Source organism: Sorex araneus, chromosome 2 (assembly GCF_027595985.1).
Source record: "Sorex araneus isolate mSorAra2 chromosome 2, mSorAra2.pri, whole genome shotgun sequence".
In the NCBI taxonomy this organism is placed as follows: domain Eukaryota; kingdom Metazoa; phylum Chordata; class Mammalia; order Eulipotyphla; family Soricidae; genus Sorex; species Sorex araneus.
In genome coordinates this window covers 111,145,855-111,173,591 of record NC_073303.1, presented here as the reverse complement: position 1 = coordinate 111,173,591, position 27,737 = coordinate 111,145,855, and the positions used below count along the sequence as shown (strand labels likewise).

General features: G+C 41.6%; 2 protein-coding genes and 1 pseudogene across 2 annotated transcripts in view; 1 reads left to right on the top strand and 2 right to left on the bottom strand.

Annotated features, from left to right (window-relative positions):
* EIF3H (eukaryotic translation initiation factor 3 subunit H) overlaps positions 1-1,130 on the bottom strand; it is a 95,513-nt gene extending 94,383 nt beyond the window's left edge. Inside the window, exon 1 of the mRNA XM_004607654.2 lies at positions 971-1,130. Within this exon, the coding sequence (XP_004607711.1) occupies positions 971-1,102 (132 nt within the window). The 5' untranslated portion in view covers positions 1,103-1,130. The remainder of the gene's footprint in view (positions 1-970) is intronic.
* Positions 1,131-10,221: 9,091 nt separating this feature from the next.
* On the bottom strand, positions 10,222-13,004 carry LOC101549183 (checkpoint protein HUS1-like; annotated as a pseudogene).
* Positions 13,005-16,747: 3,743 nt separating this feature from the next.
* On the top strand, positions 16,748-21,153 carry UTP23 (UTP23 small subunit processome component). Its single transcript, XM_004607653.2, has 3 exons — positions 16,748-17,027; positions 18,204-18,378; positions 20,683-21,153. Exons 1-3 carry the CDS (start codon positions 16,840-16,842, stop codon positions 21,067-21,069), a joined length of 750 nt encoding a protein of 249 aa, XP_004607710.2. The 5' UTR covers positions 16,748-16,839; the 3' UTR covers positions 21,070-21,153.
* The last annotated feature ends 6,584 nt before the right edge of the window (positions 21,154-27,737 follow it).

Here is a 27,737-nt window from a genome sequence, read left to right as displayed (position 1 = left end):
AACAGCAGCAGTAGCTGAGGTCAAGGAGCTTACAAGGACCCAGGCGCTGCTACTGCTAATGACACATAGTAAGTCCATTCAAACCCTGGAACCAAACAACTCAAATCAGAAAGATAGAGCATAAAGAAATTGCGTGGCATGCCCGCTATCATCCAGCTCATTCTGGAGCAGAGATTCACACCCAAGAAAAGAGGCTGGGGGGTTGGAGCAATAGCACAGCGGGTAGGGCATTTGCCTTGCACGCGAACGACCCGGGTTTGATTCCCAGCATCCCATATGGTCCCCTGAGCACGGCCAGGGGTGATTCCTGAGTGCAGAGCCAGGAGTTAACCCCTGTGCATCACCGGGTGTGACCCAAAAGGGAAAAAAAAGAAAAAGAAAGAAAGAAAGAAAAGAGGCTGGGGGGGGGGGGAAGGCTGGCTTTTTAAAAATCTACTTAATTGTCGTCAATTGTAGAGCAGAAAGGGGCAAAGGGAAGGCCCTCGCAGGCGGAGGAAAGGCCAACACTGCAGGTGTTGATTTCAACTATGCTCAAGACTGATCGGAAAGCACACGCCACCTGGTTAGCTACAGGTGTCAGATCCTGGCAGGGCGTCCAGCAAGTTAGCTTGACTCTCCCTCTGCGGAAGTCTCAGAGTCCTGGCCTTCTGCACATCTGTCACCTACCTGCCTGCCTCCCAGGAAAGTCGTCCGCCACCTCCCCTACCCCAGGCATCCCCAGACACGCACCCTCAGAAGTCTAGGTAGGATACACCTCTGGCCTCGGTCCCCTAACCGCCGCCCTCAATTTCCCCGCCGCCGAAAGGCAGAGCAGGCCGTCACGCCTCCCCGCCAGAAAGTAGAGGTGCGAGGAGGACTGCAGGTCTCCGGAAGCCCGGGAAGAAGGCGGCCAGGGAGCGCGTCCGGAAGGGCCAGGCAGGAAGCCGCGCTCCAGCACGTGGGCCCGCGGCCACGGACGCCCACTACTCACCAGGCCATCGATCTGCACTTGCTTCACGGACGAATCGCCGGTGCCGCCTTTGCCTTTGCCTTTTCCCACCGCGCTGGTGGTGGAGGTAGAGGAGGCGGCAGTGGAGCCCGTGCCTTCCTTGCGGGACGCCATCTTTCAAGCCGGACCGGAAGAGAGAGAAAAACGTGTGGAACCGGAAGCGGAACTGCAAGCTGCGATGACGTCAGGCACGGGGCGGGCGTTTGGTGGGCGGGACCAGGCGCGCGGCTTCTCCTCCCCAGCCTGTGTCCCTGCTGTTCGGGTGATTTGCCTTTGCGGACGGAGGAGGCTCCTTTCCCACTGAAAGTTTGGACATGAAAGACATTTTCTATGTTTGCCTCTTTTTTCACTCTGGATTTACTTGGTGTTAAGCCTTGATCGTACTAAGATTGTAGCGCAGGAAGCTTTCAGTTCTGTTTCTTTTAAACATTCCCATTCCCTATCTTGTAAACTATGAAGAATAGTCCCAATTTACTACACCAATTTGGAAACTGAGACCGGGCTTAACTAACATTTTGTTAGTTAGTGCCCCACTGGTTTTGCAGTTTGTCCTGTGTAATTTTAGATAGCAGCTTCTAAACACTTAGCTGTTACAGAAATGAATCAAAGTATTGGAGTGTTGATCAAAATTACCAGTAAGAACTATTCGTAGCCCAAGTGGTAAAAAGTGCGTAGCATGTGAGGTACTGATTTCACCCCATAAAAAATAATGATGAAATTACCAGAAATAATAGTTTTTTTGCCGCTATCATGTAAAAATTACAGGAGAAAAATAACAAAGGAGTTTTGGGGGGATTTTTTTGTTTCTGCTTTTGGTTCACACCCAGCTATGCTCAAGGATCACTCCTAGCAGGCCTTAGGGAACTATTTGGGGTGCCCGGATTCATGTGGAGTCAGTACTTAATGAATACTTGTAGAATGATGGTATGTTGTGTTTTGTTTATTTTTGTTTTGTGGGGTTTTGGTGTTTTGGTTGGTTATGTTTGGGGTTGGGTTTTTGTTTGTTTTTTTTTTTGTTTTGTTTTGCTTTGTTTTGTTTTTGCTTTTTTGAGTCATACCTGGCAATGCTCAGGGGAGCACTGACTCTGCACACAGGAAATTACTCCTGGTGTTGCTTGGGGAACTTTCTGGGATGCCAACAATTGAACTGGATTTACTGCATACAAGGCAAAAACCCTACCAGGGATCAAACACAGGTACGCCACATGCAAGACAAACATCCTACCAGCTGTACAATCACTTCTGCTTCTAAAAAGAAGTTCGTTTACTTGAAGTGTGATAGTGTGATGAAGAGTATATTCCCTAAAAATCTCTCCAATTCTGAAGTCTTTTAAGACAATGCTTGGCAGCTTTAGAAGACCACTTTTGATTAGGAACCTTCTTTGCTTTCAAGTGCTAGAGATCTTCAGAGATATGGTTCCACTGCCCTTGGAGGGCCAATCTAAACTCCGCTAGATGGAGCACTGTAGCACTGTTGTCTCATTGTTCATTGATTTGCTGGAGTGGGCACCAGTAACATCTCCATTGTGAGACTTGTTACTGTTTTTGGTATATCGAATACGCTATGGGTAGGTAGCTTGCCAGATTCTTCCATGCAGGTGGGATACTCTCAGTAGCTTGCCGGGCTCTCCAAGAGGGACAGAGGAATCGAACCCAGATGGGCCACGCGCAAGGAAGTGCCCTACCGGCTGTGCTATTGTTCCAGTCCATATCACTGGATGGAGAAACAGCTTAATTGGCAACAAGTTAAATATTGGAAGATGGTGAATTCATGGCCTCAAAGCAACTGTCCCATGTCACAGTTGCAAGAATACATTTTTTTTAAAGCAACAGGGAACAGGGAAGCTACTTCTTTTTTATTTAAGGAAGGGTGAGTGTTCCAGACCAGTGGCTGCTGGAATGAAAATAAAATTCCTTCATGGACTGGATCCCCTAGGCACTCTGTCTTATCTACAAACTTAGGTAAAGGTAAAAGGTATCTTTTGGGGTAAAGAAAAACTAAGAACAAACTGCCCTTATTGTTATCAAACTTGACTTGGGTGTTTAATCTTACTCTCAGGATTATATAGGGTTGATTGGGAAAGTAAGAAGAAATGTATTGTCATAGGGAGGAAAAGAAAGTAATGTTTTAGGGTAGTCCCTGCTGGAGTCAGTACTTAATGAATACTTGGAGTATAATGGTATGTTGTATGTTATTTGTTTGTTTGTTTGTTTTTATTTTGTGGGGGTTTGGCTTTTTGGTTTTGGGAGGTCTTTGGGTTTTTTGGGGGGTTGTTTTCTTTTTTTGACTTTTTTTGGGTCACACCTGGTGATGCTGAGGAGTTTCTCCTGACTCTGCGCTCAGGAATTACTCCTGATGGTGCTTGGGGGACTGTATGAGATGCCAAGGATTATACCTGTGTCACATGTATACAATGCAAATACCCTAACTGCTGGCTCCTGTATGGTTTTTTTAAAAATTGACAACAAACATGATGTCCAGGATCTGCATGATAATCTTCAAAAGTCTTTTCAGAGAGCCTGGTATTATTTTTTTATTTTCTTATTTTCTGTCAAGTCTAACATTACCTGGTTTAACATTAGACATGCCATGAATGACATCTCTTAACATTGGGAGACAGGGTAAAGGCCAAGGGGGCTGAGAGATTACAGAAATTATAAATGTAAGAGGCTAGAGAGATAACAGACTGGAATTTACACGCAGGAGAACAAGGTTTAATCTCCAACTAGCATCTCTGGGAGTGATCCCTGTTCAGCCAAAAATACAAACAAAAATTATTATTATTATTATTATTATTATTATTATTATTATGCTTTTGAGAAGAAGGAAGTTGGAGTCTTTTTTCTATTTTTTTTTCTTTTGGCTATTTGGGTCACACCTGGCGATGCTCAGGGGTTACTCCTGGCTCTGCACTCAGGAATTATTCCTGGTGGTGCTTGGGGGACCATATGGGATGCTGGGGATCCAACCGGGATCTGCCGCGTGCAAGGTAAGCACCCTACCCGCTGTGCTATGGCTCCATCCCCTAGATGGAGTCTTTAATTACTGTTCACTTGCATTTTCTTTGGAGCAAGAACAGTTATCCTTGTTTAATACTGATCTTTGTCCATTTTCAATAGTATGCCTATTTTAACTTTTGAAATGCGGTCTCATTCAGTTAGTACCTGTGCAGAATTGACGAAGTGGTTACATCAATGAAGGGCATATCCTACCCTTCAAGTTTCCATTGTTTTTGTTGGGGCAGGGTTTGGGTCTATTATAATACAATCTGGGAACAAAAAATAGTCATATCTAAAAAATTCTTGATAATATGAAATTGAGAATTCTTTCCAAATGGAGATCTAATAGATACCAAAAATAGACCACAGTATATAGAAATCACTAATTTAGAAGTTATGAAGGTTTACTATAGAATTAGAAATATAACTAAAAAAGATAAAGAGGTGGAAATTGGTGCCTGTCACTATTCAGCATCATAAACACCCAGGTTGTTTAAAACAGGAATAAGTTTATTAAGGCCAGAGAGATAGTGAGGCAAGTAGGGCATTTGCTTTCCAAATTTCGATGCCTGGCACCCCTTTTGATACTCTAAGCACCACCAGGAGTGGTCCCTGAGCACAGAGTCAAGAGTAAGCCCTGAGCACAGTTGGGTGTGGCCCAAATACAAAATCAAACCAATATTAACATTACACCATCAATTAAAAAACCACTAAGTAAAGTTTAAAGTTTTCAATTTTTATCAGGGCCAGATATATAGAAGAGTGGGTAACAAATACTAAAAGAAACTAATAAAATAAATAAAAGCATACTATTTAAAAATAAAATATTTTTCAATTTTTTCCATAAAAATACCCACACCATGTTTTTCCGGTCATATTTGCTAATCATACAATGAGTTTTTTTCATCTGAACAAAGATCATGCAGATAAGCCCTCTGCATGAAATAAGCCAGCACCAAAAAGTCCAAATACAGAAAGAGAAAAAGGGTGGGGAGAGAGAAAGACCATCAGAGAGAGCCCAACCCAGAGTTAGAGTTTGAAATGGGAAACAATTATGAAACATGTAGTGCAGCCATAAAATTATGATCACGTTAAAAGGGAAACACTTTCCACACTTGAATTCTTTGTTTCAATCCCATCTCATTAGCTGCTCTTTTCTTCTTAGTCACCATTGCTCATTACTCTACCCTTCCCTAACTTTTATTAAAAGACTGGAAAGATAATGTAGAGACTAAAGCATTTGCCTTGCTTGTACTATAGCCATGAAAGCCGTTTAAATCCCTGCACCACCACATATGATTCCTTAAGCACTGTCAGGTATGGATCCCTCTTCTTCTCCAACTGGAATGGACATTACATGTAATACATTATTTGTATTACATATAATATATTATATATGTAATGCATTACATATGTACATTTTTCTCCAACTGGAATGTATATTACATATAATACATTATTTGTATTACATATAATACATTATATATATAATATACATTCCAGTTAGAGAAGAAGGGAATGTATATATATTTTATAATATATAATTTTTCCACAACTCAATCATTACACACCTTTGTTCTGTTATCTGTACTTCCTATAATGGTAATCTTATCCCCGCTCAAGTATCTATATATCATGCACATGCTGGAGAAATTATTATTTCCCCAGACCTCTCCCCTGAACTTAACATTAATGTGTCCTCTTGAATTTTTAATATTTCCAGCAAAGTGTCCAGTGAGCATCTCTAACTTAACTTTCTTGAAGCAGAACTCTAAGTACAATAGCAACTTCCCTCCCAAAAATGTAATTCCAGTCTTCTAAATTTCATTTGAAACCAGCTTCTTTTTTCTATTGAATAGGCTGAAACCTTTAGCTTCATCAATTTCTGTGTTTCACTCATATGATATTATCTCCGATCTACTGTAGGCTTCTTTAGACTCTATCTTAAAAATGTATTCAAAGGGGGCTGGAGCAATAGCACAGTGGGTAGGGCGTTTGCCTTGCACGCGGCCGACCCGACCCGGGTTCGATTCCCAGCATCCCATATGGTCCCCTGAGCACTGCCAGAGTAATTCCTGAGTGTAAAGCCAGGAGTAACCCCTGTGCATCGCCAGGTGTGACCCAAAAAGAAAAAAAAATGTATTCAAAGTCCACAATTCAATTTCTAAGAAATTGGAGATGACATAAATACCCTATTCCTCTCAATAGGTAGAACTAAAGTCCCGAGCATTATATATAACATACTATTATTATAATAATAATAATAAGGGTGAAACCAAAAGAATCATAAGGGTGGGACCAAAGCAATAGTACAACAAGTATGGCTCTTGTCTTGGATGGGCCTGACCCAGGTTCAATCATCAGCATCCCATATGGTCTCTTGAGCCCTGCAAGAGTGATCTCTGCAGGTAGAGACAAGATTAATCCCTGAGCACCACTGGGTGTGGCAAAAAAACCCAAACAAAAAGTAAATGAAGCATAAAGGGCTGGAAAGATAGTAAGGAAGGCAGGGTGCTTGCCTTACATGTGGCCAGCCCAGGTTTCAACCTTGGCACCACATATGGTTCTTTGTGCCCTGCCAGAAGTGATCCCTGAGCACAGAGCCAAGAATAATCCTGAGCATAGAGCCAGGAGTAAGCCGTGAGCACCACCAAGTGTGGGAAGGAGAAAGCAGAGGAAATTATACTCACACTTAAACACAAACATGCACTTGAAACAAAATTTAGTCTAGCAAACACTTGGTGATTTGGGGTTGGTGGGGTGGGGGCCGTTTCTATTACCAAATATATTCTAGTCTTTGAGATGAGGCTTAGTGATCTGAAAACCAACAGATATGACTAATTAATCCAAAAAAATTTTACATTTTCTCCCAATATTGAAGATTTCATTTTTGTGTAAACTAATTTATATCAAGTTAGTGTGATTGTTTTCAATTAGCATCACATTGCAATTATCTCAGCATTGGTTAACTAATTTTTGCCAAGACTATTATTTTTTTTTTTTTGGTTTTTGGGTCACACCTGGCGATGCACAGGGGTTACTACTGGCTCTGCACTCAGGAATTACTCCTGGCAGTGCTCAGGGTACCATATGGGATGCTGGGATTTGAACCCGGGTCAGCCACGTGCAAGGCAAATACCCTACCCGCTATGCTATCACTCCAGCCCCTGCCAAGACTATTATTAAGCAAGCAAATACATTTAATATCCATTTGAGGGGGGTGGGGAAAGCTCCACCCCAAGTCTGTTCTCTTTGCATAGTCAGGGAAGAGCAGTGAGTAGTTTGTACCCCACCAGACAATAATGAGGCACCCACTCCATTCCTCAAGAGAATAAGGTCAGAGGAAGCTTTGTGAAAAGTTGTGATTCGACCGTAGTCAAGGAATAAAAACATGACCTACACCCCAATGGTTGTGGAGACACATGAAGAGTAGAAATGAGGCAAAGCTACGTTTCTATTAACAAGATGCCAGCGGAGGCTGACGAGATAGATCAATGAGCTGAGCACATGGCATATGTTTGCAGACATCAAGCCCAGGTTCAAGCCTTGATCCCATGTGGTTCCCCCAAACATTGACAAATAATGTCCAACAAGGAAAAAGAAGAAGCAAGTGGAGGACTGAGGAGAGCTAGAATGCTGCTGGACCTCACCAGTAACAAGGAACAACCTTATCCTTGCAGGAATTAATGAAGACCAATGGGCAACCTCTTCGGGGTGGTAACAAGGAGGAACATGCATGCGCAAGCGCGAGCGCACACATACACACACACACACACAAAAAAAAAAAAACCACATTTCTCTCGCCAGAACTTTGTCAGAAGTTAAAACATCTTAATAACTTTTTTCAGGATTCTAGAGGAAAAATACTGAAAGCAGGTAGGGTGTTTGCCTCGCACAAAGCTGACCCGGGTTCTATTCCCACGATCCCATATGGTCCTCTGAGCACCTCCAGGAGTAATTCCTGAGTGCATGAGCCAGGAGTAACCCCTATGCATTGCCACGTGTGACCCCCCAAAAAATAATAATAATAATAACTTTAAACAAGAAGAACGTCTGTTCTATTATGTAATTAAATATGTAGATGAGGACATAATTTACATGAAGCAGCATAAAGACTCTGGTTCTGTATCTTTATCATTTTCGACTCTTCTTCTGTCATGTTATGTTTCATTCCAAAAACCAGGTAACTTTACAGTATCTGTGGGGGTGTCTTGCAACTGTATGGGGTGGGGAGACCCAAGCCTATCCCCCAACAGTTCTCAGGGGTCATGTGGTATTGGGGATTGAACCTAGGGCTTCAATTATGCAAGAAATGGTCTACCTCTTGAGTCACCTCCCAGTCCCAGCTACATATTGCTGCCAGTAACACTGAACAAAATGCATTCAAGAAAAATGCTTATGAAAAGAAATAATAAACCTATTCCCCAACCTTCAGGATGGAATCTCTTTCTCTCTCATCTTATTTAGATCAAATTAAGTTTTACTTGCCTCCCTGTATTTTTATATGGTCAATGAGACTATGTGAGTTATAATTTGAAGAGCAAAGTAAGTTATTCTATCATATGAGAGGAAAATTAAAGAGAGTAAATTGAGAGCCAATAAAACAAAAAATAATATTCATGTATACCTGTGACTCAGCATTTGGGTATTTTCCACATATTTGCTAAGACAGTAGTAATTTTTGAAACATTTGACCTTCACATCCCAGTATTTTGATTAATATGACTTACCAACTAATGTTAAAACAAAGTGATTTTGCATTAAAAATATTTGAGCAGATCTGAGTGGCTTTTATTCTGTATAATATCATGTAATTAATACCGCTTATTAGTGTAATTCAATTATAAATATTAGACTTTGAAATAATATTCCACTGAATTACTGATTATTTTAATTCCTTGCCACCAGGAGGTCAGTTTCTGCTCTCAAATCCTCCTGCTGCTTAAAAATATATACAAAACTATGAGTGAAACGGTTGTCTTCAACATTTTGTTAAATATAAATAAATAGTATTTTAGACAATTATTTTAATACTATAATCTAACAAAATTTTCCATCTTTAAACTCCTTAAGTAACAGTAATAATATTTGCTTATCTAGAGTAATTTTATAAGGATTCATTAGTCTTAAAAAATGCTTAGATAGGTTAAAATGAAAGACACCATACAGTCTGGATTACTCTATCAATTTCAGTTATGATTCAATTAAATTTCAAATGGCAGTTTGCTATACATCAAAGGAAAATAGCCCATTGCTACCACATCTTAATTTTTTCACTTCTTTCAACTAGTGTTTGTTTTCACCTCATTATGTAACGCCACTAAATAGTTCATAGTATAAATCTGAGAGAGAGCGCTCTAAGGTCTATTAGAGTGAAATATAAATTCTTTCAACTTAACTCACCTGGCAGTCTTTTCTCTCTATAGGATTTCTTTTACTCTTGATCTTAGTCAAAAGGCCGAGAAACTATGGAGTTTCTTTTAAATCAATGGTTATAACAAGTACTTTTGCTAATCTGATTTTACAGTCATCTGACAATGTTATATGATAACCCATCCTGGGTCACCAGGCTTCCTGGCTACTGTTTGGTTTAGAAATGCCCTTGCTTAGACTGGAGAGAGAGCACAGCAAGTAGGGCATTCCCTTGAGTGGAGGCGACCTGGGTACGATCCCATGTGGTCCCAGCAGCACCCAGGGTAATTTCTAAATGTAGAGCCACAAGCCCTGAGCACTGCTAGGTATGGCCCCCAAACAAACAAATAAATGTGCTTAGTAAACAGAAATCCTATGAAACCCTTTTTCTTCTTTTTTTCAATCATTGATTATCTTTATATAGATAAATTCCTATATGCAGAGGCATTAGATCAGAGAACACCATTGTGTTTTTTTTTAAAGTTTCCCATATATAATACAAAAATGAACTCCAGAAATATGCGTGGAGGCCATACATACCATTACACCAGCAGTTTCTATGGTGATTAATGCATTGAATCAATCATCTTGAGATTTTTAATCATAACAGATGATTCCTACCTCCTGGCTCAATGCTTGTCAGCACTGAGGAGAAACTATAAAAGCCCTAAAGACTCTCAAGCTTCCTTCTGGACACCTTTAGAATATATTAAGGGCAGAATTCCATCTCATCAAACAGACGCTCTGCCCCTTTGTCAACATTTCCCAACTATATAAATGTCACCAAACACCTCCACTGCTTGAAGGCAAAAACAAGAATTCTAGCACAGGACTAAAGTGAGGGCTATATTCCCAAACCCCAGGAGCAGGCTCACTGCTAGCGCTTTGTTAGGCGAGTGGCTTCTGCATATAGCCTTTGTAAGATTTACGTGTTGTCCACCAAGAAGTTGTAGGAGCTTCTTAATGTCTATACGCACTTCAGTCATTTGTTCTGGATTTCTATCTTGAGAAATGTTTTCAGAGGCTAATGGAAGGTTTCCAAGATTTTTAAAATGAATTGTAACACACACTAGATCAGTTTCTATTTTCAAGTTCAACTCTCCATTTAGATTTGCTTCAATAATAAGGTGATTACTGATGTTTTTCATTTTCTCCACAACACACTTCATAATCTTCAAGACTGGTAAATAAATGCGAATGTCACAGGCTGGGACTGTAGGTTCTCGTAAATACCTCCACAGTTTTCTAGGAATAACCTTTATGGGAGTGTCATGTGTCACAATGTGACCACTATTCAATACAAACAATGCTATAGAGACAGTAAAGCAGAGGAAGTGTTTACCGATCAGTTTTTTGGGTTTTTTTTTTGTTTTGTTTTTCTTTTTCTTTTGCTTTTTGGGTCTCACCTGGCGATGCACAGGAGTTACTCCTGGCGGTGCTCAGGGGACCATATGGGATGCTGGGGATCGAACCCGGGTCGGCTGCGTGCAAGGCAAACGCCCTACCCGCTGTGCTATCACTCCAGCCCCAGATCAGTTTTTTTAAATTAATTTATTTTTTAATTAGTGAATCACTGTGAGGGTACAGTTACAGATTTACACATTTTTGTGCTTGTGTTTCCCTCATACAATGTTCAAGAACCCATCTCTCCACCAGTGCCCATTCTCCACCACCAATAAATCCAGAATCCCTCACACCCTCCAATCCCATCTCCCCCCACCCCACCCTGCCCCTTTTGTTCTCTCTCTCCAATTGGGTTTACCGATCAGTTTTATTTTCAAGGCTTTAACACTCTGAGCAGTTAGTTTTCAAAGCTCGAGATAAATTTTCTGATATCTGCACTGCACTGTAGCACTGTTGTCCCATCTGTTGTTCATCGATTTGCTCAAGCAGGCACCATAACGTCTCCATTATGAGACCTGTTATTACTATTTTTAGCATATCAAATATGCCATGGGTAGTTTGCCAGGCTCAGCCCTGCGGGCAGGGATATTCTCCATAGCTTGCCGGGCTCTCCAAGAAAGATGGAGGAATCGAACCTGGGTGGGCAGCATGCAAGGCAAATGCCCTACCCACTGTGCTATCGCTCAATTCCTTCTGATATCAGTTATAAATAAATGTCATTATTTTCTGCTGAGATTTCCATCTGAAATTTGCTGAAGAAATTCTGTTCCAGTTCATACCACATATATCACTCCCCCACTGGCCACCTTATCCCAGATGATGAAGTTCAGCCTATGGAGGCTGATGTGCAGAGTGCAGGTCTTGGCAAGCTTGGCTATCATGTCACTCACCTGCACAAAGTGGTCCAGACACTCCGAGTCCTGGATCCTGGTGTGGAACTGCATGGCTGGAAGGGGAAGTTGAAACCTTCTTTTCTAAGAGACAGTTTCTTCTTTGTCATTTCCCCTGGAAGAACTCATTGGTATTAGCAAGGCTCACAGACAGAAATCCTGCTTGCCCTCTTTAATTAACTGGGTTACACAATTTCCTGATGTAGTTATTGCTTTGTTTTGGTACTACCCCGACCCCCCGCCCCAACTGAGCCCAGATCTCACTAACGCAACACAAGTACTGGACCGCTGAACAATATCCCTGGACCCATTTTGATGTTTCTTGTTCAAGCAGTTGAGGTTCTTCATATTTAGCTAATTTAATTTACATATATACATATGTCCTGTTTAAAAATCCAGTTTATATTAAATTATTTATACTTTCAAAGGGCTGGAGTGATAGCATAGCAGGTAGGACGTTTGCCTTGCACGTGGCCGACCCGGGTTTGATTCCTCCGTCCCTGAGAGCTGGGCAAGCTACTGAGATTATCTTGCCGGCACAGCAAAACCTGGAAAGCTACCCCTGGTGTATTGGATATGCCCAAAACAGTAACAAGTCTCATAATGGAGACATTACTGATGCCGGCTCGAGCAAATCAATGAGCAACGGGATGACAGTGTTATAGTGATACTTTCAAAAGAAATACTGAGGCCTGAGAGATAACACAGGGCTTAAGACACCTGCTTTCTATGCATCAAACCCTGGTGTAATCCTCAGCACTGCATATGCTCCCCTGGACCCACCAGGAGTGATCCCTGAGAGCTGCTGGGTAGGTCCTTCCACTACAACACGCCAAAAAGAATATCTAAAAATAATTAAAGAGATATTGGGTGGAATCCATGGTCTATTCTACATTAGTTAGATTATATGTAGAATGGTATCTAAATTTTCTTTGATCACTAAAAATAATGAATGACAATTATGCTACTTGTCTTTTGAGGAGTGTACGTAAGAGAGAGAGAGAGAAAGAGAGAGAGAGAGAAAGGAAGAGAGAGATGCCATGAGACTGCTACATGAGAAAATAGAAACGATAAAAATTAACTGATTTTTAAAATAAATGACAAACTCTACTTATCTATATATGTGTATAATACAGAAAAATTACAGGATAATACAGAGTTGCTCAGAGGCCAGAGTGGTAATTCAGCAGGTAGGGCATTTGCTTTGCATGCAGCGTACCTGAATTTGGTCCTCAGCATCCCATGTGGTCCTCAGTGCCTCCAGGACTGATTCCTGAGTGCAGAGTCAGGAGTAATCCCTGAGCACAATAGGGTGTGACTCCCAAACAAACAAACAAACAAACAAACAAACAAACAAACAAAGGAATCAGCAAAGAACTTGATAGGATATCAGTACAAAGCAGTTTAGTTAAGTTGATGTAAGTGATTTATTTAGAGAGATTATGTTTAGAAAGCTTATGTGAGGAATAACACTGTTCATTTTGAGATTAATGGAGATTAACGAATGTTTTTGAATATTTAAATATGAGTGTAAGAAAGAATAATATCACAATAGCTTTGCTTTATTATCTGGTAGACTAGCATATATGAAATTAAATTCCCTAACTGTCATGAATTGTTGATTTACCTCTTAATACAATGTTTACCTATTTAGTTGCATTTGAGTCATGAATATTTCATGAAAAATCATGTCTGGGAATTAGTTAAACCTTGCAAAAATAAATAATGCTCATGTCAATTTAGCTTCATCAAAATTTTATGACAAAGAAGTCTTAAAATAAGTCTTCGACACCATTTTAGATATTTACCTAGACATAATAGGATATATTAAGAGCATTAATAAAAGAAAAATAAAACTTTGTTGAAAGTAAATATCTGTTTGCATTGGAAAACGTCCAGTACAGGGACCTGAAAACAAACTAGCAGCTGGCAATGGAGAGACATTACTGTGTCTGCACCATAGAAACAAAATGTTTTCAATGATTTAAAATTTTTAATAAAATTTCATAATTTTATCTACCTATTTTGGTATATGGGCTATGCCTGGCACCACTCAGGGCTTATTTCTGTGTTCAGTGCTCAGCAGGATATAGAGTGCCAGGAATTGAACTTGGGTCAGCCATGTGCTGGACAAGCATGTTAGCAGCTGTCCTCTCTCCAGCCCAATAATTTTAAAGGTTAAAAATAGATGTAAGGGGCTGGAGTGATAGCACAGCAAGTAGGGCGTTTGTCTTGCACGCAGATGACCCAGGTTGATTCCCTGCATCACATATGGTCCCCTGAGCACCGCCAGGAGTGATTCCTGAGTGCAAAGCCAGGAGTAACCCCTGAGCATCGCCAGGAGTGACCCAAAAAGAAAAAAGATGTAAACTTTTATGCAAATAGTTATTTCTCAATGTTAGGTCATTTGGCACTGGGCCAAAATAATTAGTGCCATATCACTTAATAAAAATGTCCTATTGGATAAGAAATAATGCTTTATAATAAAGGGTTCTTCAAATACTACTAATATGCATACTAATAACATTATATTTAATATAATATCTTATAATCTTTTGGGGTTTTTTGGGGGGGGTTTGGGTCACACCGGTGATGCACAGGGGTTACTCCTGGCTCTGCACTCAGGAATTACCCCTGGTAGTGCTCAGGGGACCATATGGGATGCTGGGAATAGAACCCGGTCAGCCGCATGCAAGGCAAACGCCCTCCCCACTGTGCTATCGCTCCAGTCCCCATATCTTATAATCTTTTATCACATCACTTTTTCTAAATGAGAAATAGTAATCTAAAAATGTTAACTAAGCTTTTTCTAAATGTGTTTGGATTGTGCTTTTGCCACTTGGATGTTGTCATTCTCCAAGAAATTTGAGAATAAAATACTGTAGATAACAGATTTATGAAAGAAAATGCACACTCTACATATAGGTGCAGATATTCTCAGAGGAGAATCATAGGGGACTTTTGGGTAGATGGAATTTTACGTATTATTTTTTTTATTTTTAATTTTTTTTTTGCCTTTTGGGTCACACCTGGCGATGCACAGGGGTTACTCCTGGCTCTGCACTCAGGAATTACCCCTGGCCATGCTCAGGGGACCATATGGGATGCTGGGATTTGAACCTGGGTAGGCTGCATGCAAGGCAAATGCCCTACCCGCTGTGCTATCTCTCCAGCCCCAGAATTTTACGTATTAAATTTGTGTAATAAAAATACAATTTTTAGCTAGTGCAAAAAAAAGTCTACTGTTGCACATGATGGGGGTGGAAAAATTTTTGGCAGACCAAGAGCCACAGATTAAAAGTTAGCAAAATTTTGTTGTTTGTTTTGAGGCCACACCTGGTGATGCTTCAGGTTACTACTTGCTTTGCACTCAAAAATTACTCCTGGGGGATCAGATGGGATGCAAGTTGATCTGTGTATAGGGCAAGCATCTGACCCACTGTACTATTGCCAGGATTACTAAATCTTAAAAAACAACTAGCAATATGATTCAAATCCCTAGCCCTGCAACACATATTTCTTAGTAAAATAATGATTAACAAGTTTGAGTTAATAGATAATTTTGCTACTCAATTTTCTAAAAAATTATTTCACTGTTTGCAAGGAGTGGGTGGTAATATTTAATAGGAAGACAGTTCATTTGGGGAGAGCATTGACACCCAGGGATAGAGAATAATCATGTTGGAAAGTAATGAGCAATTATAGTTAAGAACCATGAATTCTATCTAACAACTCTGAATAGCTTCCAATTCTTGAATGTATTTTCAGTTAAATCAGTCATCATTAAGAGATGTTCTGGGTATCAGGGCAGAGCTAACATTATAGAATACCTTGGTTCCAATTTCTAATAAAATACAAATGAAAGTGATACAATTATTTTGTGAATAATTTCTCTTGCCTTGAGTTTTTCAGGTGTTCAACAAACAGACCAGTACAAAAATGCAAAATTTCACATTGGCCAATATTTTGCTTTAGAGCGAAATGCACTGACAATTAATTGCTGGGGAACTCAAAATTTTCTGATTCGCTCTTTTCAGAAATCAAAATGACCAAGTAATTTAGAAAGTTTCAACGTGGTACCTTCCCGTTAGTAGCCCTGCTTATGGTCATTAGGTCAGAAACTAGAGACCTACAAGGGCTTGGCCAAACAGTTTCATAGTGAAACTAAACATAACTTTTTTGGAAAGTTGCTCCAAGGAAAAAGAGCTCGGGTAAATGGAAGAAGTAGGGAACCTCACTCTTAGAAAAAAGAAGCTCTTGAAGGCTGCTTCCCAAAGGAATTCCTGGGAATGATTCAGGATGATTTTAAGTGGGGAAGAAGAGGAAAAAAAGAGAAAGGAAGGAAAGAAAAGTAAGAACCTTCTGCCTTAACATTTCTCTGGGATGAGTGATGGCTATAGCCCTAACTTTGAACTGCAGCCAGGTCATCTGGGTTCCACTGAGCGTTCTGATACTAAAAAGCATGTGTCTTTACTAAATGCTTTTAAATTTAATTCTTTAAAAAAAAAAAAAAAAGAAAAAGCTTTTTAATGAGTTTAACATCTCTACGGGAAAGCAACTAGTACCAATTAGAGTTGTTCCAATAACCTTTGATGCCTCTCTTACCGTCATTTGTCATTACAAATATAAAAGGGAATACAACTGGGCAGATAACTTATAACAGTGTCTAGTTGTGCTCTGGGCTTATTCCTGGCTCTGCACTCAGGGATCACTCCTGCCAGGTTCGGGGGACCATATGCGGTGCTGGGGATCGAACCCGGATGGGCCAGAAGCAAGGCAAACGCCCCGACCACTATATTATCTCTCCGGCGCTAGAATATACTAAGGATCAATGTTATCATTGATTATTAGTAAACTCTCAGTATTTGAGAGGCCGGCCACATAACGGGCTAAGCTCGCAGCATCATTCCTTTCCACGGGCCCCAAGATGCACTGTACGTGCCCAGGAAACTACACACCACGTGGACTTCGCCGGCAAGGAGTAAAAGGGGCGTGTCCAGCGGGGCGTGTCCAATCCCGGAGTTGGGGCATACACTTCCGGGTCACAGCGCTTCATTTCCGGGAGAAGCCTATCGAGTCTGAACGTACGGTGTCCATGAGGCTCTTGCTTTCAGGGCCCGTGGCCGTGATCCGGGGAAGCCGAATATGAAGATCACAAGGCAGAAGCACGCCAAGAAGCATCTGGGGTTTTTCCGTAACAATTTCGGAGTCCGCGAGCCGTACCAGATCCTGCTCGACGGCACTTTCTGTCAAGCCGCACTGCGGGGCCGCATCCAGCTGAGGGAGCAGCTGCCTCGTTACCTCATGGGGGAAACCCAGCTGTGCACGACCAGGTGGGCCGGGCCGTTCCGGGATGAGGCGGAGGAAGGCGGTGGGTGGGGCGAGACGAGGCCGCAGCTCCATTGGTCAGGAGGGCGCAGAAGCCCCGCCCACAGGAAGACTGACAGGGAAACAGACTGGAGGAGCCGGTGCGCTGTGCCAACCGCGACGGCCTTGACAGGCGACCTGCCTGAATCCTGACCCCAGCTCCAGCAGCTATGTTGATTTGGGGGGCAAGTTAATCTCCCGCTCAGAGCCTTGGAATTTATTTTTATTTTTTTTTAATCTGGAGAAAGGTGACGCGCAGTCACGGCTGAGTTTTGAGCCAGTGGCGTTTCTCCTCGGTGAGAACCTCGAGCAGAAGGGGACGGGAAAGCGGGACAGAAGCTTGGGGGGGGGGGCCCTTCGGCGATCAAGCCAGAACTTCAGTTTTCAAAGAGCCCAGGCACCTGGAAAACAGGCCGGTTCATCGAGCCGTTATTGTTTTCTTCCTGATGCGTCTTCATGTTTTCAGGTGTTTTTATTTATTTATTGCTTTTGGGGATCACACCCAGCGGTGCTCAGGGATTGCTCTTGGCTCTGCACTCAAGGAATTAGCCCTGGCAGTGTTTGGGGAGCCGTATCTCTCCGGCCCCTTCAGGTGTTTTTATTTTATTTCATTTATTTTGTTATTATTATTACTATTATTACTATTTTGCATTTGGGGTCACACCCAGCGATGCACAGGGGTTACTTCTGGCTCTGCAGTCAGGAATTATTCCTGCTCAGGGGGCCCTATGGGGTGCTGGGAATCCAAAGGCAAATGCTCTACCCGCAGTGCTATCACTCCAGCCCCGTGAGGTGTTTTTTGTTATTGTTTTTGTTGTTTTTTGTTTGTTTGTTTTGCTTTTGGGGTCACACAAGGAATTACTCCTGGTGGTGCTCAGGGGATCGAACCCTGGTCAGCCAAGTAGTGCAAGGCAAACACTCGCCCTACCCGCTGTGCCGTCACTCCAGCTCCCACCCCCACAGGTGTTTTTAAAAGCGAATCGGCCGCAGTGATTTGAGGCAACGTAAGACCGCCTCTGAGGGGAGCGGAGCAGGCCAGTTACCTGTTAGGAAAAGTTGGGTGTTGTTTATGTGAGTTGCTGATGCCTAACTGACTTATTCTGCATTGCTGTCACGTTCCCTCTCCTTACCCCACTCCCCAGGTGTGTGTTAAAGGAGTTAGAGACGCTGGGCAAAGATGTATATGGGGCAAAGGTGATTGCACAAAAATGCCAGGTCCGAAATTGTCCCCACTTCAAGAATGCGGTAAGTGGGTCGGAGTGCCTGCTTTCCATGATCGAAGACGGAAACCCCCATCATTATTTTGTAGCGACACAGGTAATACTCCTTTTAAAACCAGAATCGGGTTCTTATTGTTGTTTTTGTTTTGTTTTTGGTGGTGAGGGGGCGAGGTACTTGGGCCCCATCCAGTGTTGCTCTGGGGCTCCTGGCTCTGCTGAGGGGTAACTCCTGGTGGAACTCGGGGGACTCTTATGCAGAGCCAGGGATCAAACCAGGGTCAGCCATGTGCAACGCCTTACTTCCCGTATTACTTCCTGACCACCAGAATCGGGTTTTAGTTTTAGTTATTTAAACATCATGTGGATCTGTGTATGATCACAAAACTTAGGTGGTAATGGTTAAATTTGTTAAAGTGTTGAAGAATGTTTTCTGGGTTAATTGATAGTAAAAGCAATTGTCATTAGGTAATTTTGCTAGAGAATCTTGGGTATGTTGCTTATCTTTCTTGTGGAAGTTTTCTTGGAAATGGGAGATACTCTTGGCTTCCTGTTGTGTCTGGAGGACCAACTGGTCCCGGTGGTCAGACTTAGGGATCTCCTAGGCAAAACATATGCCCTAACCCTTTGGGCAATCTTTTTGGGCATGTAAAAATTAATTTGGGGGGCCATTCATGGTCGGGAGCAAGGGTACCTTTGCATGACCCTAGTTTGATCCCCAGCACCTCATGGCCTCCCCTCCCCTACTTCTAGTACTGCCAGGGGTGGCATTCAAACCCTGAGAACTGCCAGGGTGGCCCTGGTGAGTCTAACAATGTAGGACCAGAGCAACACCCTGTCCTAGCATTGAACTATTATCCTGGTTGACTGAGTATCTTCAGGATTCACCCAGGCCTCCTCAGAGAAAAAGTTAAGATAATTAGATAATTTAGGGTTCTCTTTTCTTTTTTTTTTTTTCCTTTTTGGGTCACACCTGGCACTGCACAGGGGGTTACTCCTGGCTCTGCACTCAGGAATTCCTACTGGTGGTGCTCAGGGGACCATATGGGATGGTGGAAGTTGAACCCGGGTCAGCTGCATGCAAGGCAAATGCCCTACCCCCTATGCTATTGCTCCAGCCCCAGGGTTCTATTTTCTTGACTTCTTTACACACACACACACACACACACACACACACACACACACACACACACACTCTTTGTTTAAGCAGTGTTAATGTTCTCCCCATCCTTCTGTTCCCATATTTCCCATGTTCCCACACCTCTTGGTAGTCTCAGTTCTCTTTTCAGAATCCAAGTGTACTTTTTTAAATTTGATCTTTTTCATTCCCTTTGTTTCTTTCTCTTTTGTTTTTAGCACAGTGGGACCTCTGAGCACTAGGTGATCACTCAAAGCTAGTAATTGTTCCTGAGCATTATTAGTTGTAATCCACAAATAAAAATATAAGGGCAGTAAAATAAAAGTTTGTCGAAAATACAAAAGGATGCCACTCTTAACAATTGGTTATAACTTGTGGTTTTAGAATATTGATAAATCCACTTCTCACTATTGCCACTAAATTTTTTGTGATCACTTTTTATCTTTCTTTCCCTTTTATTTTTTATTTTACTTTTTAAATTATTTTTTAATTTTTTAAATTTTATTGAATCACCGTGAGATAGTTACAAGCTTCCATGTCTGGGTTACAATCTCACAATGATCAAACACCCATCCCTCCACCAGTGCACATTCCCCACCACCAATATCCCGGGTATACCCCCCCTTTCCCACCCTCCCCTTGCCTCTAAGGCAGACAATATTCCCCATACTCTCTCTCTACTTTTGGGCATTATACCTTGCAACACAGACACTGAGAGGTCATCATGTTTGGTCCATTATCTACTTTCGGCATGCGTCTCCCATCCCAACTGGTTCCTCCAGCCATCATTTTCTTAGTGATCCCTTCTGTATTCCATCTGCCTTCTCCCCTCCGCTCATGAAGCAGTCTTCCAGCTATGGGGCAATCCCACTGGCCCTTGTATCTACTGTCCTTGTGTGTCAACCTCATGTGATGTTACCCTTCTTTCCCTTTTATTTTTAAATTTATATATTGATTTGACTTGGGAGCCATACCTCGTGATATTTAGGGGTTACTCCTGGCTCTGCATTCAGGAATTATTCCTAGTGTTTGGGGTAGGGGGAGGGAGGACATGTGGCATATGGGGTGCTGGGAATGGAACCCCGGTCTGTTGGGTGCAAAGCAAGTGTCCTCTCTTCTTTATCATAAATATACTCACAACAGTGAGACATGCTGATTTGAAAAATAAAGTTTGTGATTTCTTTTAAGATAGCGTGTTATAGAAATATGTAGAAATGTGTTTCAGACTTCTTCATATTTGTACTAAAATAATTTTCTTTTTCGTAGGATCAGAATTTGTCTTTGAGAGTAAAGAAAAAGCCTGGTGTTCCTCTCATGTTTATTATTCAGAACACCATAGTCTTGGACAAACCTTCTCCCAAAACAATTGCCTTTGTTAAAGCTGTAGAGTCAGGTCAGCTTGTCTCAGTGCACGAGAAACAAAGTATTAAACAACTCAAAGAAGAACAGGGTTTAGGAAAAAGCCCTGAACAGAGAAGACGAAAAAAGCGTAAGAAAATAAGTGGCCCCAATCCTCTTAGCTGTTTGAAGAAAAAGAAAAAAGCACAGGCTACAAATTCATCTACCTCTGAAAAGAAAAGGAAAAGGAAAAGAATCCGAAATAGATCTACTTCAAAAGTACTTTCAGAAAAACAGAGTGCAGAAGGACAATGAAACCTAGAGATACTTGAAAGACATCCAGATGTGATTGGAATTGTGAAAATATTTACAATAAAGTACTAAATTAATTTTTGTAAACGACGATTGCTCTTCACTTGAACCTTTGCCCTTCACTTGAACCTTTGCCTAGATACTTGTTGTATTAGAAGGTGGATAAGTTTTTTTTTTTTTTAAATTTATTTATTTTTAATTAGAGAATCACCGTGAGGGTACAGTTACAGATTTATACACTTTTGTGCTTATACTTCCCTCATACAAAGTTTAGGAACCCATCCCTTCACCAGTGCCCATTCTCCACCACCCGTAAACCCAGTGTCCCTCCCACCCTCCCCAATCCCATCTCCCCCCCACCCCACCCTGCCACTGTGGCAAGGCATTCCCTTCTGTTTTCTCTCTCTAATTAGCTGTTGTGGTTTGCAATAAAGGTGTTGAGTGGCCGCTGTGCTCAGTCTCTAGCCCTCATTCAGCCCGCAACTCCCTTCCCCCACATGGCCTAGAAGGTGGATAAGTTTAAGTGTGACATGTTTGCTTTTCTTACTTTGGAAATGGATTTTCAAGGTAAAACATTGTGTCTGTGTTACTACCTCCTCATTCCACCCCAATATATAATGGATATAGTCCCAATATATATAATGGAAATAGTTTTTAAAAAATCAAGCAGTGCAAGAGGCATGTTTGTTGGTTTTTTTTTAAGATAGGTTGACATTCACAAATTTAAAACTAGTTATTGTAGAATTTTTGTTATATTTTTAAATCATAGGGATTTACTACTTTTTGATTCATCCAGTATTTATTGATTTTTAGCAATTGAACTTTGTACTCAGTTCACTGTGTTCTCTCTCCAACACTAGCTATTACTCTTTTTTAAAGAAAGTTATTCAGTGCTGTCTGGTCACTTATTAATGTTATCTGAATGGGACAGCCATAAAATAGTAATACAACATTAAAAATATAACAAAAATGGTTCCTTTGATATTTTAAAACTGAGCAGTCATATTTTCCTAATAAAATTACTTAAAAGAGGCCCAAAGAGAAACGGGTTTTGATGAATGGTTAGTTTTGATTCCAGGTATCATGTGATCCCGTGAGCATTGTTTGATGTCTCCCTGTGACCCTGGCACTTACTTACAACTACGTGTGGTCATGGTAACCTCTAAGCATTGCCAGGTGTAGCCCTGGAGGCTTGGAGTATAGTCACAGCTGAGGGTAGGTCTGGTGGTCTCCAGAACTGAAGGGTCTGATCAACACATCCTTGGACACTAGCACTGAATGTCAGGCCTGGTTGGCCAAAAATTGCTAGGTGTGGCTTCTGGATTCCCTGAGTGTAAAAAACAAGTCCCGTGCTCACGAGGAGCCTTGAAATTTCCCACCTCGCATGGCTGCGTAAGCCCCTCACCAGGGCAGGGATGACACATGAAAGGATATTCAAGGGCTCTCTGGGCGGTGCTCTCGAGCCTCCTCTCTACCCGGGAAGGCTGTTGCCTTGGACAGACAAAGGAAAAATGAGAGCCAAGCTGGTTGCTGATTAGTTGCCATTTATTCAATCTCTCGCCTCCCAGCTCTCTCCAACACACTCTCTCTAACAGCGCAATTCTTTCTACCCGCTGTATCCTTCTCCTCTCTGCTGTCTCTCTTTCAATCCAACCAATGATCAATCTCTTTCTCCAACCATCAATCCCCTCAATCCAATCATCAGTCCCCCACCATTTCTCCCCACAGCCATTCTTTTTAATCTTTGCACCACAACTCCCCAACCACGTCTCCCTAGGGAAGCGTGATCAAAAATGTTTCTTCAGACTACCAGACCAGGGGCTGGAGCGATAGCACAGAGGGTAGGGTGTTTGCCTTGCATGCGGCCAACCCGGGTTCAAATCCCAGCCTCCCATATGGTCCCCTGAGCACTGCCAGGAGTAATTCCTGAGTGCAGAACTAGGAGAAACCCCTGTGCATTGCTGGGTGTGACCCAAAAAGCAAAAAAAACCCAGACTACCAGACCACCTTTAGCCCATGAGGGCAAAACAGCCCTTAAGGTGTGTTTCTCCTCTCCTTAGACCTACAACTTTATTAGCATCTTTAATTCTCCTTCCTAATATTTACCATTCTGTATGGACACAGTAATAGATACTTTTCGGCTTGTAGGGTGACTTTCCTGGGGACATCTTACTACAGACTCAGACTACAGTGCTCAGGCCAGATCAATCATTCCTAACCCAATCAGGCTCCAAATCTAGTTACTACTTTTGGTTCATGACAGAATTTGTCCATGACCAAGCTCTTAACTTATAGTTAAGCATTAGGGCACTTTGGCCAGGCCCATTTTGACGCCAGGGTAGCTCATAGCTCACCAGCTTGCCCTGGGTCCACTCAGTCCCTCGTCGGGACCCTGCATTTGGGGATCTAGGAAGTAAGGGCAGCTGAGGCTTAAGTCGAGAGAGCAGATGTCCAGGAGGTATATTATCTGGAGTCAATCAACTCCCAAGCCACAGGCTTGTCTTTTTAGCTCTATTCCTGTATCCATACAAAAAGCAACTGCTCTGAAATAACTAACCATGCAAAGAACATTAAGGAGAAGAGAAAGACAATATTTACAAGTCAGAGTCTGATCAGGAGACCAAGGTAACTGACAGGTTGGGGGGCAATCAACAAACACAAGCTCCCAGCGGCCAGGGAGGAAGGGCAAACCAACATTATCCTACATCTGAGCACCTTTTGGAAGGCTCTCCGGACCCTTATCCAAAAAATGTGTTTTGTTGGTTTATTTATTTTTACAGAGTTTTTCATGATGATTTGTTATAGACATTCAATATTCCAATACCAACATCCCACCACCTTTGCACCTTCCACCACCGTTATTTCCAATTTTCCCAACCACCCTTTAAGCCTGCGCCCCCATAGCAGGTCCTTAATTTTCTTTTTTTTTTTTTTAATATTGCTTGCTACAAATAATCTGCTAAAAGAATGATCAAAACATGTTTCCTTAGAAGAAAGTGAAGATTGTTCTATCTCATCATGGAGTCATCAAGCCCTTGCATAAGAGATTAGTAAGATGTTGTTACAGGGTAAGCTTTCTGTGTTTATATTTTGTTAATCGAGATTGCTTGCCTTCCACATTACATCCCATCCAATCTGGTATGCTACTCCTGGTTTTGTAGAGTTTGAGCTGTCCAAAATTCATCTCCAGGAAGTCCAAAATTTTTAACAGGGTGATACAGCTGGAGTTAAACTTTTAACTGGGTGGCAGCTTTGGGGTCTGGGTGGCAGCTTTGGGGGTCTGTGACTGCTGGAGCTTCTGGAAGCATGGAGAGTTGTAGCTTGTCCCCAACTCTGTGAGACCCTGGAGATTTTAGTCACAAAACCCACATACCTGAGTTTCACAAAAGATCAATTTCTGGATGAGGCTCGACTGAAGCAGTGGAGTCCCACCAGGAGTAGGGTGGTGACTGGAGTGTGGAGGTTTTTGGCTGCTGGGGCTGTTCGGGTGGGCTCCGGCCTCACCCACCCCCATCCTGGATGCCCCAGAAGACTCATACTTGCACAGGGTCTAGAAGAATCTCTGCTCCCTACTCCCCCAAAAAAGGTATTTTGGAAGGGACTTTTAATAACAGCTTGAGAACTGGTCTACAGACCTGAATTCACTCTGGTGGGGGACTTGGGGTAGGTTGAGGTGGGGACACTCAGCTGGACAGTGTGGTGCTGGAACATTATATACACGAAACCATATCATGCACAGTATTATAAATCAGCATGTCTGAAAATTTTAAAAAGCATGAAAATAAGATACTTTAGCAAAGGAACTTATATTGGAAATACTAAATTCAGTATGATTCTTGAGTAAATATCACCCTAATCCCACTACCACAAAAACCCCTCTCACTACTTGTGTTTTCATATAATTTAGGGACAGAGGTGTAGTTGCAATGGGCATGCAAATAAGCCCATGTAATGATCATAATTGATTTTTCATAGGGGCTGGAGCGATAGCACAGCAGCTGAGTTTTAGCCTTTCACGAGGCTGACCCGAGTTCGATTCCTCCACCCCTCTCGGAGAGCCTGGCAAGCTACCCGTGCGTATTGGATATGCCAAAAACAATAACAATAAGTCTCTCAATGAGACATTACTGGTGCCCGCTCGAACAAATCGATGAGCAACGGGATGGCAGTGACAGTGACAGTGATCGTAGTTAGTTTCGTGGTTCAGTAAAATAGGACACTGAGAACCTCTGCTTTAGCAGGCAGCAGCTAGTTTATTGGGGGTAAAGGAGAGTTCATGTGGTTTTGAACTCTGAAGTTTGCCAGACCAAAAAAATGGTGTTTTTAAAGACACTATCTTTTATGAAGACTTTTAATTAATTTATTTTTTTAAAGAAGCTTCTAGGGGCTGGAGAGCTGGAGCGATAGTACAGTGGGTAGGGCATTTACCTTGCACACATCCAACCTGCGTTTGATCCCCAGCATCCCATATGGTGCCCTGAGCACTGCCAGGAGTAATTCCTAAGTGCAGAGCCAGGAGTAACCAGGAGTAACCCCTGAGCATTGCTGGGTGTGACCCAAGAAGAAAAAAAAAGCTTCTGGGTAAAGCAAGCAAGATGGCTATGATTTTACAGATTTAACTATTTTATGGCTGACATTAATTAATTATTAATGCATTACTAATTAATAAAATTTAATTATTTTAAAATAATTTAAAAGTTTAGTTATTTTATATTTTATATATACACCAGATATATGATATATATGTATATATATACATATATATATATATATTTGGTATTCTTTAAAGCCTTCTTGTTAGCTGCCTGTGGTCTGTTGCCTGTATTGTAGAGTCCATGAATGATCTAAATATCCAAATGACTCTTGGAAGAACATGGTTTCCCACCCCTGGTTTAGCTACAAATAATGAAAAGGAAAATTTGATATAACTATCTTGAGATCCAGAGTTAATTGGGGGAAAAAAAAGCCTGTGTCTAAACTGCGTTTAGCAATTGTTTACTCATATAATCACACATACTTGTCCATATTAAAACCTTACATATATCTACAACATGTATATTTTTGAACTACGTAAATTTACTACTTTGCTTTATAAAGTAAATAGAAGAATAGAAAGTATTATAAAGATAAATTACTTAAAAATTTTGCCATTCAATGACTTTATTAGTTTATTCAAAGCATAAGTTTATCAACATTACTGAAGATTAATCTATTTTAAATTGTTTTTATAATTGCTTTTTTGGTTAAAGCTAGATCATTGGATTTTCTTCTATATTAATGACTACTAGGAATAGGATGTATCAGTACTATCTATTGTTTGTATGAAAATGTTAAACTTTACCATAAAGCAGAGTCATAGACTGTATCAACAGTTAACAAACCTAAACCAGTTTACGAACCTCAACAGAAACCATTATTTTAAAAGGAGACCAGGAAGAAGGAAATTGGTGCACTGTTGCAAGTTTCCTTCTTCACTTTACCCAAAGGTAAAAGTCTTTTTCTGCAGTGAATGTACCAGGGATTAAAATTGCTCAGGCACATTTGAGGGATTTCTAGATACTGGCTCTGAATTGATATTAATTACTAGGAATCTAAACGGGTGCTGGTCTAACATTCCAAGTGGTGGGGTGCAGGGCTTATGGAGATTAGGTGATAAATTGAGTTAAACAGCCAAGTTTAGATTCAGATGAGCCCAGGTGATTCATATGAACCCACCCTGGGTTTTCTCTCCAGCTTCAGAATGTGTAAAATGTGTAACTGTTGAACACACTAGGTATTGGCTGTAACCCTATATTAGCTTTCATTTTTGGACTCAGGGTCCTTAGAATATAAAGAGACACAGTGAAACTTGGAATTTTTCCTCCCTATTAGGAGAGTAAACCAAGAGAACAGAACTTGTTTGGAAGAATTAACAGTTTTTGACTGATCATCTAATATTTAAATGATGCAGAAGTTTTTTTTATTCGCATTTACATCTCTAACTCATCTGTGAAGAGGCAGATCAATTACCAAAGATCCCTACGTCCAACATCTGTGTCAACAAGTTTATTGCCTTCATCCTGTCACCCTATCAGAGAACCAGACAGTTGCAGTCACTGGCTGGAGGTATTGCTTTGAGATCTGTCTGTCAAGCAGCTTCAGAGGGAACCACACGACTGGATTGGAGTGCCCCTTTTCAGAGGTTTTAGCATCACAGGACCCCTTCACCAAAGTTCTAAGTTTAATAATTCTAACCTCTTCTCTTTCTCTTCTTGCCCTATGGACAGAGTACTGCCTATGGTGGTCTCTTTAGAAATCTTTGAGTTCTCTCTCTCTCCTTTTTTGAAATTTGCTTTTATGTCTATTTTAGGGCCACATCCATTTGTACTCAAGGCTTACTCCTAATCTGTGCTCAGGGCTCAATCCTGAAGGGGTCAGGCACCCTATATGTTCTATAAAATAAGGACTTGCAGCCTTTTCTATCCCAAAATCTGCCTTCCTGTGCAGTCTGATGATTCAGTGCTTTGGCCTGAGAGTGCTGAGAAATACCAGGGCCACATTCAGCTTCTCCTGGTGGTGCTGAGGGGTGGGTGGGCATTCAGTGTCTGGGGGATCAAACTCAGGACCTAGAGAACACAAGATTCTTATGCCTGCCCTTTTGAGCTATATGCCTGGCCTCTGTCTTTAAAGGA

Coding starts and splice junctions, on each gene's coding strand:
- UTP23 (XM_004607653.2), top strand. CDS start 16,840: ATGAAGATCACAAGGCAGAAGCACGCCAAGAAGCATCTGGGGTTTTTC. Junction 17,028..18,203: donor ACCCAGCTGTGCACGACCAG/GTGGGCCGGGCC, acceptor CCCACTCCCCAG/GTGTGTGTTAAAGGAGTTAG. Junction 18,379..20,682: donor ATTATTTTGTAGCGACACAG/GTAATACTCCTT, acceptor TCTTTTTCGTAG/GATCAGAATTTGTCTTTGAG.